The sequence below is a fragment of the Palaemon carinicauda genome, chromosome 13, assembly GCF_036898095.1.
Source record: "Palaemon carinicauda isolate YSFRI2023 chromosome 13, ASM3689809v2, whole genome shotgun sequence".
Lineage (NCBI taxonomy): Eukaryota > Metazoa > Arthropoda > Malacostraca > Decapoda > Palaemonidae > Palaemon > Palaemon carinicauda.
This window is the reverse complement of record NC_090737.1, coordinates 17,224,490-17,244,489: the sequence shown is the minus strand read 5'-3', so window position 1 is coordinate 17,244,489 and position 20,000 is coordinate 17,224,490. Positions and strand designations below refer to the sequence as shown.

Below are 20,000 nucleotides of genomic sequence, written 5' to 3'. Positions count from 1 at the left end.
TTCAGGGCAAGAAGGGCATGATCTCTCCAAGTCATGTCTGGCGAGGCGACACCGGTTTTGTCGCTGGGTGTACTTCCTTTTTGAGAAGAGCTGTTCACAAAAGTAGGTGTTGCCAAACATGGTAACACGAAAGTTTATGTTGCCAAACATGGTAATGGTGCTTAGCACATAGGAAACCTGTTTTGGAAAATTACGAAAGAGGTGGTAAGGTCATAAAAGAAGAACACCAGTGAAGACGTATAAAACTTTAACTTCACTCAATCATTGCAGTGCAGCTCCACCAGCTCCATCTACAGGGGGTCAGGGGTATTGTCCACTGGAAAGTCAAAGAGACCCATAAATAGCTTGTTATCTACAATGAGCAATCTGACTCCTTCAAAACAAGAGATAAATTTCTCCTGCAGAGAGGTAATGACATTGACGCAAGTCTAAGAGGTCCAGATCTACAGGGACACATGGAGTAAGACGAGGAAAATGCATGAACTCACCAGCAGTTGTCAACTGAGCCTTCCACAATAGTGCTATTTAACCTCAAGGGTGAGGAAGCGCACACATATTCTTACCAGTTTCTATGATTTTGAGTAGTACCTTGCAGGCTCTCTCCTTGCACCTGAGGACGCCACTGTCTTCTTAAGATAAGAAGTTATGGTGCTTTAACACCATGTAAGAAGTTTCCCATTTGAAAAAAATAACCTAACAGTAAAACAGGGATTATTATACTAGAAGTTAAGAGAACAAAATTAAAAAGTAAAAGACAGGCACAGACTTACAGAATTTTACACCGTCCCATGTTTTCCTTATTAAAGAAAGTTATAGGGCGTAAACCAGGTGTTAACATCACAAGAAAGGGTGTCTTAAAGAAAAGCATTTTCTTGCAATCCTTTAAACCAACCCCAAGAGTTGCTAACTAGGTAAACCACAAGAATGTCTGCTTTACAAACTCAGGTTGAAGGCATTTAAATGTTCAGTGATGTCCGTGAACCAGTCCAAGGGACCGAATCTAGTATTTTGACGTTGTTTTGGATATGGATTCGTGGAGTGGAGTACAATATTCGTACCGGGAAGGATGTTAAGCCAAATGCTAGCCCTCTGTATCCTGGATCAAGCACTGGGGCTGGATTTTCCTGCTGCCCCAATCCTAAGGTAATGCTTCTTAACTCAGAGATAATTTACCAGTGGGGAGATTTGATTTTTGTTTTAAAGTTGAGAAGGTTGTTTTTTCTATACTGTGTGTTAAATGCATCTAAGCATTATTATTTTGAGTTCATGATCTTAAACAAAAATTTTAAGTATAGTAAATCATCATTATCATCAGCATCTATTCATATCATTATTATTATTGTAGAATTTTATAGCATTTATATAAAAAACCCCAAAAGCCCTCTGACTTAAAACGAAGATTTCTCAGAACCAGATGTGTAGATATGAAAAGAAGGAAAAACGGAGAAAAGAAAATCCATTTATAAAGGTACTGTAATTCAGCAAGCAAGGCTGACTTTAGATACAGAAACAAAACGAGGGCTTTCAAGCAAAATTACAATTCCCCTTAAACCTATGAACTTTGGCAATAATCACACTTCCATGAAATCCAATCAGCAAATTTACAACTAGAGAAATGAAAGATCTCTGGTTTGAGTATGAAGGCAATAGCAGATCACCCCACCACAATAACGCTGATACTCTCAATGGGTTACTGCACTGTAATTGTTCAGTAGCCACTTTCCTCTTGCTAAGGGTAGAAGTGACTTTTTAGCTTTGGTAAGCAGCTCTTTTAGGAGTACACTCCATAATCAAACCATTGTTCTCTGGTCTTGGCTAGTGCCATAGCCTCTGTACCATGGTCTTCCACTGTCTTGAGTTAGAGTTCTCTTGCTTAAGGGTACACTTGGGCACACTATTTTATCTAATTTCTCTTCCTCTTGTTTTCTTAAAGTTTTTATAGTTTATATAGGAAATATTTATTGTAACGTTGTTACACTTAAAATATTTTATTTTTCCTTTTTTCCTTGCCTCACTGGGCTATTTTTCCTGTTGGAGCCCCTGGGCTTATAGCATCCTGCTTTTCCAATTAGGGTTGTAGCTTAGCAAGTAATAATAGTAATGATAAAAGTGCTTCGCCCTCACCAGAGCCGTATATTGAAGACGGCTCTGGCTCGCACTAGTCCATTGCACTAAAGTCCGATCTAAAAATTCCCTTGTTGTAATGTTATTATCTTCTGATTAAGAAATAGATCCTAATCACAAGTTTTATGTGCTGAACAATATTACACTGAGCAGTGTTGTCTAAAAGGTATAGATCTTGGGACACTTATGACATCAAACAGTGCTCCGTGAATGGTAAAGCAAAGAGTTTTAGGCATTGGGTAATAAGACTCTCATAGCTGTGCTACACACATTGAAGCCTAATGAACAATGAATTGTTTTTAGAAGCAATTCAAGAAATTTTCAATAGTTCTGTAAAAAAAAAAAACTGACAAATACTCAGATGTCCCATGTACTATGATACTTTTCCAATGTTTATCATAAGGAAGAAGACATTGAGGATTAGCTAACAAATAGCCCTGGATTTGATAAGGTTTAGCATCATTCACTCATCGATCAAAGAATGTTGCAGCTTCATTTCGAATTTGAGAGAAGAAAACCATTATCACCTACATATCGTACCATCTTATTCCCTTGATCTGCACGCATGCCTTAATTTAAGCGGCCCACGCACGCTCAAATTTTTGGTCCAATTTTTTTATGTCAAATTATTTGACATGAATTTGATCGTGTGTGGCGTAATTTGATGGCCTAAAAGGTTTGATGTCAAATTTTTACTGATCTGATTTCAGTAGATATTTTTTGAGACAACGTCAAATAATTTGACATAAAAAAATTTGACCAAAGATTTGAGCGTGTGTGGGCCGCTTTAGAAATCTGGAAAACAATTTCCATAACATGACCACGAAGAATGCTTGATAAGATTCTGGAATACCAGACTTGACCAAGCTAAAATTACTTAAAACACCAAAAACTCTGGTGGTGATCGATCAGAAACTGTGACTGATCAAATTTGTAGCATCCAGTAACGGTTTAATAACTCTTGCATAAGAGCCTTATGGATGATCAAGTCAAAGACAGCACTAATATCAATTTGAACAATTCTCTGATTATTTGATATTGATGAACGTGTCTTGGAAATATCCTAATTGTCATATTTATATATTTATTTTATTACTAGCTAATGTTTTGCACTACTCACGTATTGGCTCAGGTTCCGGTCCGTATACTGGTCCTTCTTCTGGTTCTGGTTCTGGTTCAGGTTCTGGTCCGTATACTGGTCCTTGTTCGGGTTCCGGTTCAGGCTCAGGTTCTGGTCCATATACTGGTCCTTGTTCTGGTTCTGGTTCAGGCTCTGGCTCAGGCTCTGGTCCGTATACTGGTTCTGGTCCGTATACCGGTTCTGGTTCTGGTTCAGGTTCAGGTTCGGGCTCAGGCTCCGACTCACTCTCGGTATCCGGTTCCGGTTCGAACACAGGAAGGGGCGTTATGTGGAAATCGTCGTCGGAGTCGGAGTCGCTATCCGAATGCAGATCCAGGCTGACGTCGAAAAGTCGCTGGGGTTCGTAAGGCAAAATGATGTTGGCACTGGGACCTGAAAGACAGCAAGAAGAAAAGTTTTTTTTTACAGATTTATTATTATTAGATTATTAAATATTATCTGGCATAGGTCATTGGTCATTGATGTGATTTATTATTACTTGAAAGTCGAAACATAATAATTAAATTTAATTATGGCTAGTTTCTAAACGAAATTTAAGAGGTATAGTTAGTTTATATTGAAAACTAATACTTTTGTTAGTAAAGCTTTATATGATTTATTATTATTAGATTATTAAATATTATCTGGCATCGTAACAGCAATGGTCATTGATGTGATTTATTTTTACTTGAAAGTCGAAACATAAGAATTAAACCTACTTATGGCTAGTTATTTTAACGAAATATAGATTGTATAGTTTGTTGATATTGAAAACTAATATTTTTATATATGATTTATTATTATTCGATTATTAAATTTTATCTGGTATCGTAACAGCAATAGTCATTGATGTGATTTATTATTAATTGCAAATTGAAATATAGGAATTAAATCTAATTATGGCTAAACTTTTTTAACGAAATGTAAGAGGTAAAGTTAGTTGATATTGAAAACTTAATACTTTTGTTAGAACCAAATTTTATTGTTTATTAGATGTGATTCCTGTTAGCCACGTCTATCCTAAGATAAGGAACTCGGCCAAATGAAGACAGAAGGACATAGAATAGGAGTGGGTTCTTCAAAGATAAATTATAGGATTCGAAGAGCATTGAAATATGGAGAAAATTCCAAAGTTTTGTGTGTGTAGTAACAGTAACTGTTATATAATATGATAGTATGTAAATAAAAAATATTATGTTATAGATATATTACATTACAAAATAATAATATTTATTTTATTTTGATGATTTATTATGCTTGAATTATTTTGATATTGTTTATTTTAAAAATGGCACCAAATATGTACATTATATATATATATATATATATATATATATATATATATATATATATATATATATATATAATTTCCTTCTGGTCCCTTTACATTTCAGTTTTTTATGACACCATAGTCTACGTCTTAATGTGAATCCTCATATTGCTTTTATAATCCTATGGTTATATGGCTCATAAGCCTGCATATATACACATACATACCGTGTATTATATATATATATATATATATATATATATATATATATATATATATATATATATATATATGTGTGTGTGTGTGTGTGTGTGTAATATATATATATATATATATATATATATATATATATATATGTGTGTGTGTGTGTGTGTGTGTGTGTGTGTGTGTGTGTGTGTGTGTTTGTTTATATATATATATAAATTTATATATATACATATATATATATGTGTGTATGTATGTATGCATGCATGCACGTAGGTGCGTTTATACATCTGTCAAGATGTTCCAGCCTCCGTGTAAGAAAGTACACATCTATCTATTTATGTGCGCATACACTCGAGTTCTTTCTCAATTTTAGTAGATATATACTGTATATTTGAACTAAGTTTCTTAACTTATTCTAGCCTATTCTACTTGGGTTGTATCGTTCGAGTTATTTAATCAAAAAGTTCGTGTAAGCGAGTATTTAAAATGTTACTACCCCGTGGAGTGAGATAATACTTTTAATGATGATAATAATTTGAATTAATTTAATAAAAAACATTTTAATAATTTTAATGATGATAATTTTGATAACTGTAAATTGTCTGGCAAAAAACATAATCAGAAACGTTTTAGCTCTCTCTCTCTCTCTCTCTCTCTCTCTCTCTCTCTCTCTCTCTCTCTCTCTCTCTCTCTCTCCATGTAACTTTATCTATCTCTTTATCGACCCATCTTCTTTTCTATATCTATATTTGCCTTTTTTACATATCAAATATCCAGCCTCTCTCTCTCTCTCTCTCTCTCTCTCTCTCTCTCTCTCTCTCTCTCTCTCTCTCTCTCTCTCTCTCTATCCATGTAACTTTATCCGTCTCTTTATATACCCATCTTCTTTTCTATATCTATATTTGTCATTTTATATATCAAATATCCAGCTTCTCTCTCTCTCTCTCTCTCTCTCTCTCTCTCTCTCTCTCTCTCTCTCTCTCTCTCTCTCTCTCTCTCTCAAACAGTTCCTTGATGTCACTTATAAACTCCTAATTGTAGTGCTTATATCCTTAAAAACTTCCTGTTTTAGGTTTTCACTGTTTTAAGGAATGATTTATTTGTTTTAGTTACAAATAGAGAAAAAATTCGCAGTATCCATTTTTCCTGCTCCCATGCACCCAGTGACCATATAATAGATGTTCATGTCTGAAATATCGATGTACATACGTGTACAGTACACCGTAGCCTATATTAATCTTACCATCGATACTTGTGATAACACTACATTATGTAACATTCCGTGATGGTATAACTAATGGAAAAAGACACCTCGCTTACATATACACATATATACATATACAGGAAATGTTTTTATGTTGAGCAGGCTGACATAGGCCTTTTTATAGTCATATTTTTTTAATGTTTTATTTTAGTTTTTTATCACATCCTATATCGTTTATTTATTTCCCTGTTTCCTTTCGTCACAGGGCTACTTTTCCCTGTAGGAGCCCTTGGGGTTATAGCATCCTGCTTTTCCATTTAGGGTTGTAGCTTGGCTGATAATAATAATAATAATAATAATAATAATAATAATAATAATAATAATAATAATAATAATAAAAATAATAATAATAATAATAATAATACACAAGTGTTCTGCAATATATAGGTTTCATTACAATAGAACAGTCAGCAACTTCATCTAGAACTCAAGTGTGTGATATGATATCGAAATATTTCGTGAATCTTAAATATTCATTTATTGGTTCATCCGTGTCATTCATTGTTCTTGTTTTTTTTAATCATCTCTAGAGTTCAAATGTGTAATATATCAAAATATTTCATGATACTTAAATTTTAAATTTCGGTTCATCCGTGTCCTTTCTTTTTCTATTATACTATTCCTCATTTAAAATAAGATTAACTTTGACGTAGTTTTTTTTTTTTTTTTTTTTTTTTTTTTGTGCATGCAATGATCTTTGGAAAGCACGAGTCACGCAAATAATATCCTGTATTGGTATCAATTCCATCGTAAATCTTACAAAAAGTATATCTCGATATATTGAAATCAAGGCTTCAAAATGTCATGCAACATTACATGGTGTTCAGATTCCGATTTTCTATTCTGCAAAATATTGATGAATTAACTTTCCTGTTATGTTTTAAGTACGATATAACTTAAGAATATACATTATACCTACGTCATACACACACAAACAATATAGATATACAGACACACATAAAAAACACACTCACAACAAAAACATATGAAGCAGTTTCTAGCCCACTTCATGACAAAGGCCTCAGACATGTCAATTCATAGTCTCGGATTTGGCCAGTTTTCATCAATTCGTTGGTCGAATACGGATTGATGAAAGTGGGAGACTTTTGTTTGATCGCTCACAACAAACCAACCTAGTATGGATGGCCCTAGGGGGTGCCCTGACTAGTACAATTTTGCTGATTATGGCGATACACAAACCCATTTATGACGTTAAGGTATCCATACGCACATAAACACACACACGCACGCACACACACACACACACACACACACACACACACATATATATATATATATATATATATATATATATATATATATATATATATATATATATATATATATATATATGTATGTATATATATAGACTATTTTTGTATGTATATGTACATATACATGCATAGTATATATATATATATATATATATATATATATATATATATATATATATATATATATATATATATATATACACGCTTGAGAGTTATGGGGTCTTTACTGGGTGGACAGTACTTTATTGGTCCCTTCTCTCTGGTTGCGGTTCATTTTCCCTTTGCCTACACATACACCGAATAGTCTGCCCTATTCTGTACATATTTTCATCTGTCCTCATAAACCTGACAACACTGAGATTACCAAACAATTCTTCTCTGAAGGGGTTACCTACTGCACTGTAATTGTTCAGTGACCACACTCCTCATGGTAAGGATGGGAGAGACTCTTTAGCTATGGAAAGCAGCTCTTCTAGGAGGACACTCCAAAATCAAACCATTGTTTTCTAGTCTTGGGTAGTGCCATAGCCTCTTTACCATGGCCTTCCACTGTCTTGGGTTAGAGTTCTCTTGATTGAGGGTACACTCGGGCGCACTATTCTATCTAATTTTTCTTCCTCTTGTTTTGTTAAAGTTTTTATAGTTTATGTAGGAAATATTTATTTTAATGTTATTGTTCTTAAAATTTTCTTTTTTTCCTTGTTTCCTTTCCTCTCCGAGCTACTTTCCCTGTTGGAGCCCTTGAGCTTATAGCATCCTGCTTTTCCAACTAGGGTTGTAGCTTAGCAAATAATAATAATGATGATAATCTGCAGAAGACGCATATACGCATGAAATAAAATTAAATGCTAATTTCCTGAAAGAAAAAAAGGAAAGGTCATTTCTCAATATTAATCATTAAAGAAACACGTTATGTCCTATAAATAGAAATCCCAAGGAAGGGACCTAACCTTCACTTTTTTTTTTTCTTTTTTTTTTTTTACAACCATATATCTTCGTGATATAGTCACAATATCGTCAAAAAAATAGTTATGTCATACGGAATGCTCTATCACGGCATATCTATATCGACTGTTCTATACTCAATTCTTTTTAATGAGGCGCATTTGCACCGAGGTAGGAGCAGTAGGGGATTCAACGTTATCAAGCTTCATCTGTGGTGGATAACGGGGGAGGGTGGGCTGTGGCACCCTAGAAGTACCAGCCGAACTCGGTCGAGTCCCTTGTCAGGCTGGGAGGAACGTAGAGAGGAGATGTACCCCTTTTTGTTTCATTTGTTTGATGTCGGCTACCCCCCAAAATTGGGGGAAGTGCCTTGGTATGTGTATGTATTTGCACCGACTCGCAGCGGTGCTCTTTTAGCTCGGAAAAGTTTCCTGCTATCTGATTGGTTAGAATTATCTTGTCCAACCAATCAGCGATCAGGAAACATTTCCGAGCTTAAAGGGCACCCCTGCGAGGCGGTGCAAATCTGCCTCATAAAAAAAGAATTGACTATAGGATATCTACGATTGTCAATCTCATACGAGTCACTTACGCGTACCAAAACTTATTCGACGCTCGAAAGTTGAAGGTCGTCTGCTGTGTCCTGTGTTTTTCTGACGTGTTTATGACATATTCGATGTTCCTCGTTTCTGTCGTCTGACATTTAATGCCCCAGTTATGATAGTTTACATTTTATAAAAGGGTGCATGTTAAAACTTAACTTTTAAAGGTTACAATTGACTATTGTTCAGTGTTTTTTATTTCATCATCTTTATCATGGTTCGTTTATATTGATCAGTAGTTCTTGCTTTGTTTCTTATATATTATTATCGCTTTATCTAATGTTCTTATTTTACCGTCTGTAACATGGTTAATCTATATTGATCAGTATGTTTGACTTCTTATTATCATAAATCGTTTTACGAATGGGAAAAAAGCACGCTAATAGAAGAAGAAGTTTTACTCAGTTGGCTTAATCTTTATTTCATTTTATCCTCTTTATCTATAATGGTAAGAATTTTTTGTTTAGTTATCATCATCATTTATCGTTTATCATTCTATTTTTATTCTATTTTCATCCGAACGAATATTATTGCTATAGTCAATGCCTGACCATACACGGCACCAGCTTACATTGAACATCCCATACACTGCAAGTTCTATCGTAAAGTTGCCCTAACGCCAGTTCACAAAGTAACTATAAAGACCTTGTCTCCCGTTATTAATTGGACATTTCTGTGAAAGCGTTATGGTCAGTAGGTAAGTAAGTACGTATTAGATTGCCCTGCATATAGCAGGACACAGGCTCTTGCGTTGGCACTCTGTAAGTGGGGTAAAGATGTGAAGGTAATAAGGTTATACATGTGAAAGTGGTGAGGTTATATAAGGATGATGATAGGATGGATGGGAAAGGATGAAAGCACCATGACGACCTTGGCAGGAGTCCGAAGCTCAGCAGAGGCGCCAGAAAGCAGACGTTATCACCCAAGCCCGGATCCTCTTCGGTTTAAAGGTTTAAAGGCCGCTCATGAATGTCAAGGGCAAGGGATAGGGACATTGCCCTATTGAGCAGGACAATGCCTTAGAGGCTGACCATATATACATATGATCAGTGCCCAAGCACCCCTCTCCACCCAAGCTAGGACCAAGGAGGGCCAAGCAAGGGCTGCTGATGACTCAGCAGATAGACCTATAGGCTCCCCCAAACCCCCCCCCCCCCTCCTTAGCTCACAAGGATGGTGAGATTGCAGCGACCAAAGAAACTAACAAGTTTGAGCTGGACTCGAACCCCACCAGTCTGACGTTCACCAGTCAGGGACGTTTTCACATCGGCCACCATCTGAGATATTTATTTTTCTTATCGTAACCCGAAAATGTTCCATTATTCTTTATCTATATATTGTAAAAGATTCTCCCTAATCCTCGTCGGGAGAAACATGAAGATCATTTGGGTATTTCTCCTTTGTTAACGAGAATGAAGAACCAAGGAGAGTTTTGATTATAGTTATTGAAATTATTATAATTTAAAACATTGATATTATTAGCATTTAAATTACTAACATCAATAATAATAATAGTAATAATAATCATCATCATCAAAGTGCCTCAATCAGTTTTCGCCAGTCTTCTTTATTTTGAGCTTTTAAATCAATACTTTTCTATTCATCATCTCCTACTTCACACTTCATAGTCTCGGTCATATAGACCTGGGTCTTCCAACTCTTCTAGTGCTTTGTGGAGCCCAGTTAAAAGTTTGGTGAACTAATCTCTCTTGGGGAGTGCGAAGAGCATGCCCAAACCATCTCCATCTACCCCTCACCATGATTTTATATGTAATTTCAGGCGATTTGATTTCCAGATTTTACTTAACCTAGCCATTGTCTGATTTGCTATTTTCATTCTTTCAATCCTGTATTAGAGATCATAGTTCCTAAATGAATATTTTAATGATTTCACCTCATTAATCCTTTCTCCTTTCAATGATACTTCATCTTCCATTGTTTACTTCGTTCTCATCATCTCTGTCTTTCTTCTATTTATCTTCAGCCCAACCTCGTGTGATATTTCATGCATTCTTGTAAGCAAGCTATGCAAGTCCTATCCGTTTTGCTAATGATGACAGCGTCATCGGCATACTCCCGTCCAACCCTTCTCCACCATCCCCAACTGTTCTATGCAGTAATTATTATTATTATTATTATTATTATTATTATTTCAACAACATCAACAAATAATAATAATAATAATAATAATAATAATAATAATAATAATACTTATAAAAATTTCAAGGTTGGAGAGAGAGCTTACCTAAATTCCTTATCCTTCATTTGCCATGGGCCTAAAAGATACTATGAAGAATATTTCTCTATTACCGTTTAAAGGAAACAAGCTAAAATTAGAAAAATAAGAAATTAAGAAAAATAAGAAAAACGAATAATCAGGCACATGGTTAGATAAAATGATAAAACGAACAAGTATGATAAGAAAGAACAGCTGTTTGTTTTATCATTGTTTTTGGAAAAATATCCAAAATTAGCAGTTTTGGATACCTTAACGTGGTGAAATTTATCACCATGATTAACAAAGCTACACTATAGTCAATTCTTTTTAGCGAGGCCGATTTGCACAGACTTGCTTGGGTGCCCTTTTAGCTCGGAAAAGGTTTCCTGCTCGCTGATTGGTTGGACAAGATAATTCTAACCAATCAGATAGCAGGAAACTTTTCCCGAGCTAAAAGGGCACCGCTGCGAATCGCTGCAAATGCCCCTCATTAAAAAAATTTGAGTATACTCATGGCCACCCATACTAGGTTGATGTGCTGTGAGCGATCAGACAAAAGTCTCCCACGATCACCAAACTCCAGGCATGAATAAACATCCTGAGGCCTTTGTCATATAGTGGACTAGAAACGGCTGCATTTGTTATTGTTGTTGTTGTTGTTTATTCATTTACCCCTAATCCAATTTATTCAAGTGGGAATAATACTAAGTTAGTTTAATTTACAATATTTAGCAAATAAAGATTGATATATAAAGAGTAAGATAAAGAAGAAAATTTAAATATCTTATTTGCATTTCATATTCTCTTCAGTTACATTGCCCAACCAAAGTCACGCCACTAACGTGACAACTTTGACAAACAGAGAGAGAGAGAGAGAGAGAGAGAGAGAGAGAGAGAGAGACTTAAAAAAAATGACCACGGTCAAAATCATGACTGAATTTCATGAATAATCGTGAATGAGAGAGGCAAGGTTTAAAGTCTGGCTATTCACTGTGAATCATAGATCATTATTAGGGACCCGAGAGTTGATGAGGTGGATTCCAAGGGTTATTCTGCCGAGGAAATTGCCTGGAATTACATACTTCCAGGTTTATTTTCTCCTCAGGAATGTGGGAATTGTATACATTGTTGGAATTACATTGTTGGTCTCTGTCTTCAAGGTTCATGGTTTTCTTTCTTTTCTTTTTTTCTTTTTTTTTGTGTTTGACAGTGAAAACTTGAAATAACCTTACGAGAGATTGCCTGTAGAATAAAAAGAATGACGAGGAGAGAGGTGGGGGTTGATATATGTCTGAAAAAAAAAAGACAGAAAAATCAAAAGTTTCATACCTGTGGTAACCTTGATGACGAGAGAGAGAAAGAGCTTGAAATCAGGAAAGAAAAATAATGAAGAATTTAATGATTTCCATATTTATCCTTCTAAAAACGTGAATGCAAAAAAAAAAAAAATAATAATAATCTTTATAGAAAAACTACATCATATTTCAAACTGATATATGAAGTGCTCTGAAGTTGTTTTAATACCAAAGTATAAAAATTATTTAATCATTTCAACGCTTTGCATCCATTAGGTTAGGCCTAAATCAAATTTGTCTTTTCATTCCTCCGGGCCTGAGTTAAGTATCGCCCTATGATTTCTCGTCACGTTAGCTTTAGTGAGATTGAAAATCCATTAGCCGGCTAAAAAATCCAAGATCGCGACCATTTCTCAAAATGGATTCCATTGAATGTAAAAATGTACTACCAAACTCATTTTTCAGTGGCTACTTTCCTCTTGGTATGGTAAGCAGCTCTATTAGAAGAGCACTCCAAAATCAAACCGTTGTTCTCTAGTCTTGAGTAGTACCATAGCCTCTGTACCATGGTCTTCCAGTGTCTTGGGTTAGAGTTCTCTTGCTTGAGGGTGCACTCGTGCACACTATTGTATCTTATTTCTCTTCCTCTTGTTTTGTTAGTTTTTTAGTTTTTATAGGAAATATTTACTTTAATGTTGTTACTGATCTTAAAATATTTTATTTTTCCTTGTTTCCTTTCCTCACTGGGCTATTTTCCCTGTTGGAGCCACTGGGCATATATATAGCATCCTGCTTTTCCAACTGGGGTTTGTAGCTTAGCAAGTAATAATAATAATAATAATAATAATAATAATAATAATAATAATAATAATAATACTGCATATCGTAATACAATCGCAAAGACACTATTTGAAAATTATTACAGCTATCTGCTCTACTACTGGTCATTATATAAGATTAAGCCTTTAGATCTACTTCACCGGCAAAGAAAACGAGAAAAACAAAAGCTCATTATGGTTGCGTGACACCATGGCATGAAAGCCTCCACCCTCTTGCTCCTTTGTACAATAATTCCTCTTTACGACACGATGTTAGAGGTTCACACATTGCCATTCCTTAAAAGCGAAAGGACTCGGGGGAAAACGCTCTGGGGATTAGTTTGGGGAATGGAATGGGGAAGAGATATGTGAGAGGGAATCTAGGGGAAAAGGTAGTAATCTTCTTATCTACCATGTTTATTGTGGGGATGAAAGAGATAATAACTTAGATTATCCTTCTCGAGTTCAAGGTGACTTGGTCTAAATCGGGCTGTAATTATAAGTCGTTTATAAGGATTTTGCAAAGTTAAGGCTGAATTTAGGTGCATATTATTGGGCTATTTGTTGTATTGTGGTGCAAAGGAACCGCAACGCAGAATGATTATTGTACAATTTTGTATTATTTGGGAGGTGGGTAGTGGTACACACACACGCATATATATATATATATATATATATATATATATATATATATATATATATACATGTAAATTATATATGTGTGTATATATATATATATATATAATATATATATGTATATATATATATATATATATATATATATATATATATATATATATATATATATATATATATTTGTGTGTGTGTGTGTATTAGTTTCTGAGTGGGGTGCCTTAACGTGATGAAAGGCTTTGCATATCGTCATGGTCATCAAAGCTGTACTAATCAAGGCTATCCACACTGGGTTGGTTTTCTGTGGGCAATCAGACGAAAGTTTTCGACCATCACCAATTCACGATGGTAGCGTGGTGATGAACTCAACCCAGGCATGAATAAAGAAATGTCTAAGGCCCTTGTCCTGCAGTGGACTGGAAATGATTGCATTTGTTTTCTGATATATATATATATATATATATATATATATATATATATATATATATATATATATATATATATATATATATATACAGTATATATATATATATATATATATATATATATATATATATATAACAGATTTATATATTGGTATTTGTTTACTATTTATTCAGAAATTTTGGTTTTATTCTATAATTACGAAAAACACGTGATCCAAAAGTTCGACTGAATTTCTGTAATCGACAGTTTTCCTAAAAGAGGGCTCTGGAAGCAATTTGTTTTATTTACTGATCGTCTCTGATAAGTCAGCTATTTCCCTTTTTGCAAATTCATAAGAATACCTGAACACACAAACACGTAATTCCTTGACTGTCTGATAATTCATTGATATCCTTTTCTAGAAATACATAAACACACATACACACTTACAAGTCTTTGATCGTCTCTGATAAATCAGCTATTTCCTTTTCTGGAAATTCATAAGAACACATAAACACATGTAATTCCTTGATCGTCTCTGGTAATTCAGCTGTTTCCTTTTTTAGAAATACATAAACACACTTACACACTTACAAGTCTTTGGTCGTCATTGATAAATCAGCTATTTCCTTTTCTGCAAATCATAAGTACACATAAACATATTAATTCCTTGATCGTCTGATAATTCAACTATTTCCTAAATCTAAAAAAACATAAACACACATAACACTTATAAGTCTTTGGTCGTCTCTGATAAATCAGCTATTTCCTTTTTTGAAAATACATAAACACACATACACACATCCAAGTCCATGTTATTCAACAGTACCTATTGACTTCCGTGCAATAGGTAATCGTTATTGGAAGACCAGAAAAGAAAGAGTAATAACACGGGTTATGGAATATGTAAAAGGCAGGTTACTATACTAAAGTGCCATGAAATTTAACGATGACACGAATGCTATTTTGAGGAATGTCTCACCAAGACGAAAAGCACAGTTTTAGAAGGTCAGTTTTATTATTATTATTATTATTATTATTAATATTATTATTATTATTATTATTATTATTATTATTATTATTACCTTCTAAGCTACAACCCTAGTTGGAAAAGCAGGATGCAATAAGCCCAGGGGCCCCAACAGGGAAAATAGCCTAGTGAGGAAAGGAAAACAGGAAACAAATATTTTAAGAACAGTAACAACATTAAGATAAATATTTCCTATATAAACTATAAAAACTCTAACAAAACAAGAGGAAGAGAAATTAGATAGAATAGTGTGCCCGAGTGTACCCTTAAGCAAGAAAACTATTCTGGTCTTAGTTTCGTATTCAAAAGAATTTATTGGTGTTTGGCTGGACTCCGTGAACCTTAAACCTGAGTTTTTGCACGAGATAATTTGTTTTTTATGTAAGAGTTGTAGTGGTCTATTGTAAACGCCAGACTAGGGTTCAAGTCCCGCTCAAGCTCGATAGTTTCTTGCAGTTTTTACAACCTTACCATCCAAATGAGATAAGGATGTAGGGTTTGAAGGAGCTTATAAGTCTACATGCTGAGTCATCAGCTGCCCTTGCCAGGCCCTCTCTGGTCCTAGCTTGGGTGGAGAGAGGTCTTGGGCGCTGATCATATGACCAGTCTCTAGGGCATTGTCCTGCTAGCTATGGTATTGTCACTTCCTTACCTCTGCCATTCATTTTTTACCTTAAAACCTTAAACCTTTCGTATGCTAAACAGTTTCCTATGCTCTCAAGAAAAAGTAATGAGTAATAGCTTCTTGTGTTCAAGAAATTCTTCTTGACAATAACATCTGCTTCCGTCAGGAGAATTATATCAAGAATAATGACTACTGCATTCATGAAAATATAATTTGAGAATAAATGTTATATCAGTCATGTGAATAACTCCAGGAATAGCAGCTACAGGGTCCATAAGAATAACGACAAAAAGAGCAACATCTGTGTTCTTGAAAACTCCTCAAGAATAACGACTTTGTTCATTCACGAGCATCCAATCAAGAATGGTTTAAAGGCCGATCATGAATGGCAGAGGCAAGGGACAGTGACATTGCCCTATCAAGTAGGACAATGCCCTACCCCGCTTTCAACGCAAGCTACCACCTAGGGTGTCCAGGCAATGGCTGCTGATTACTCAGCAGGTAGACTAGGCTATCCCAAAACCCCCATTCTTAGCTCACAAGGATGGTGAGGTTGCAGCGACCAAAGAAACTAACGAGTTTGAGCGGGACTAGAACCCCAGTCTGGCGTTCACCAGTCAGGGACGTTACCACATCGGCTATCACCAACTTTATGTAAGAAGTAATAACATTTTGCAAATAAGCAATTATATGGGGATCAAAAGTTTTCTTTATTTTGTATAAGACAATTATAAAGATAATAATTCATCTCCCAATTGATGAGGGCCCAAGGAACTTGTACCTTAAACTTTTAACTTATATTGGTAAAACAGATCAAAATAATATTTGATCTTAAGCCGTATTTTATGGTCTTTGAAATTATAATTCGCCGTCCTAAGAAAACTCTACTCAATATTATCGAGCTTTTAGAACTAGGCCTACATGGCTGAGGACTATGAAGTAGGAGATAATGAATGGGAGAAGTATTGATTTAAAAGCTCAAGACAGAGACGACTGGCTTAATCTAACCGAGGCCCTTTGCGTCAATAGGCGTAGGAGATGGTGATGATGGTGATTAGAAATTCCAAAATCAGTGGATATGTTTTTTTCTTCAAATTCAAAAAGTTTATCTAAATAAAAGATACTTCTGGGTGAAAAAGAATGCTTAATTGAAGTCTTATGATATATTGAAGTTATTGTACATCGAGGAATTTTCTAAATTCTTAAATCATAGACACGAAAATTGATAGCACAGTTTAGTGTAAAATGATAATTCCAGAATATATCTTAAAGCTCAAACAATGATAGGTAAAGCAGAAGAAAAATACGAAATCTCAAAATTTACAAAACGCAACATAATGAGAGATGAAAATCTCCCTCGGGTCTCTTAATAAGCCAACGATTGGTTTAGTTATAACGGCTGCTTATTTCTAAGAGCCTGTGTATGGCCGGAAGGGCCAAGCAATCTACAACAGAAAAAAAAAATCCTGGCTACAGTAGTATCTATGTCTTCTAGATTTCAAGGTATATTGTCAAGGTTAAATGGAATTGCTCGTTTTCATTTTCTGCCTGGCTTAATCAGTTAACTAAATCTTTGTAGATAAGGCTGAAATGTTTATGTATATATTTATATTATCATCATCATCATCTCCTACGCCTATTGACGCAAAGCGCCCCGGTTAGATTCCGCCAGTCGTCTCTGTTTATATATATATATATATATATATATATATATATATATATATATATATATATATATATATATATATATATATATATAACTAGTAACAGTTTATATATATATATATATATATATATACATATATATATATATATATATATATATATATATATATATATATATATATATATATATATATATAAACTAGTAACAGTTTATATATATATATATATATATATATATATATATATATATATATATATATATATATAATACACACAAAGATTATTTTGCTAATGAATATTAGCACCAATCCCAAATACAAAGGCCGCCTGATTTTGTAAAATCTAATAAATTAGGAGCACAGCATGATTTATGAATTGGAGAGACCATTTTAGCCAGCAATGTTGAGAAAAAAGACAACCTGATTTTGTAAATTATAAGGAAATTAGGCGCCCTGAATGATTTATGTATTACTAAACAATTATCACTTTCAAATGAAGGGGGCAAGATAGACTATTTTAGCCAGCAATGTAGATAAAAAAGATAACCTGATTTTATAAATTTCAAGAAAATCAGGAGCACAGAATGATTTATGTATTACTAAACAATTATTACTTCCAAATGATGGGGGGCTAGATAGACCATTTTAGCCAGCTATCTAGAAACAAGGCATAGCCAATCATATTGTACCCTTTTCCAGTTGACCTTGTGCCCAAAAAGTAGTCACGAAGAAGAAAAGCATCCCCAATCATATCGGTATCGGGATTGAAAACAAATAGTAAGTGTAAACGCATGCTCCTTGTTAATGAAATATAATCAGAGCCTAAGTGCAGTCGTAAAATGACGCCAGACGCTCGTTACAGGCTGTTGTTAACCTTGGCGCGTCAAGAACTCGGAGGTCAGTCGGTATTTGCCAATAATTTTTCCCAGAGACACTTCAAGTCAAACTTCGAGATTATTTACGTTATAACCTTGCTCTAAATACCGCTCTGTCACGTGTTCAACAGATATGCTAATTGGTTGGGCACTTTTCCTAGGGTTTATTGCTTATTATTCTTCTAAATTTATCTCTGTTTGCCATTCTTACGTCATCATTTCAATTATTATTATTATCACTTTTGTTAATAGTATTATATGATTATTTTCATTATTAGACAGATGATAGTCGTAATAAGGATAATGACAATAACCAAGTACGCATTATGATTATCATTATAATTATTATCAGAAGTATTAATTAGCACGAAAATGGTATGATGCGATAGTGCAGTAGGTCTAATTATCTCAAGTAGAGTGTATGGTAACTTGTGTGTGTGTATATATATATATATATATATATATATATATATATATATATATATATATATATGTGTGTGTGTGTGTGTGTGTGTGTGTGTATACATACATATATATATATGTGTGTGTATATATACATACATTATATATATATATATATATATATATATATATATATATATATATATATATATATGTGTGTGTGTGTGTGTGTGTGTGTGTGTGTGTGTGTGTGTGTTTTAAACTAAACTACTTCTGTCTGTCATAGCATATTACTGTAATGGTACACCGACTCAACTTCCGCCTTGTCACGGAAAGTGAAAGTTAATTCTGTTTCCCTTTTTCGAATTTTATAAGGCGAACAGTGATTACGATTCGAAATTATTGTGAGGCCTTATGGCAAGAAGTTATTGTGGCTATGGACATACACACACATATACATTTATACTTATAAAATGCATGTGTGTACGTGTATTTCTGTATAAGGAGTCCTTATGAGTCGAAGGAAATGTGTCCTTATTAAGGATACCTTTCTTTTGAGTAATTATTTGGAAGTCACAGGCCAAGAGTGATTACCTACTGTTTTCGTCACGTATGCGATAATAGTAAACTGTCTCACATGCGAATATAAATAATATTTTAATCATAATTACTCTCCATCTCTCACTGCTATTAATCTTCTTTTAATCTTCATGAATTTTATGTTCCTTATCTTTGACTTCTAACACACTGTCTGACTTCTGAGATACTGTCTGACTTCTGAGATACTGTCTGACTTCTGAGACACTGTCTGATTTCTGATAAACTGTCTTACTTCTGACACACTGTCTGACTTCTGAGACACTGTCTGATTTCTGATAAACTGTCTTACTTCTGACACACTGTCTGACTTCTGAGACACTGTCTGATTTCTGATAAACTGTCTGACTTCTGAGACAGTGACTTCTGACATACTGTCTGACTTCTTACACACTATCTGCCTTCTAACATACTGTCTGACTTCTGAGACACTGTCTGACTTCTGATATACTATCTGATTTCTGAGACGCTTTCTGACTTCTGACATACTGTCTGACTTCTTACACACTATCTGCCTTCTAACATACTATTTGACTTCTAAGACACTGTCTGACTTCTGACACACTCTGCCTTCTGAGACACTTCCTGACTTCTGACACACTGTCTGCCTTCTGAGACAATGTCTGGCTTCT

General features: G+C 34.4%; 1 protein-coding gene across 1 annotated transcript in view; it reads right to left on the bottom strand.

Moving 5' to 3' along the window:
- Nucleotides 1–20,000, bottom strand: part of LOC137651446 (uncharacterized) — an 88,924-nt gene that overhangs the window by 32,521 nt on the left and 36,403 nt on the right. The window contains 1 exon segment of the mRNA XM_068384672.1: nucleotides 3,245–3,637. Coding sequence (XP_068240773.1) covers nucleotides 3,245–3,637 — 393 coding nt within the window.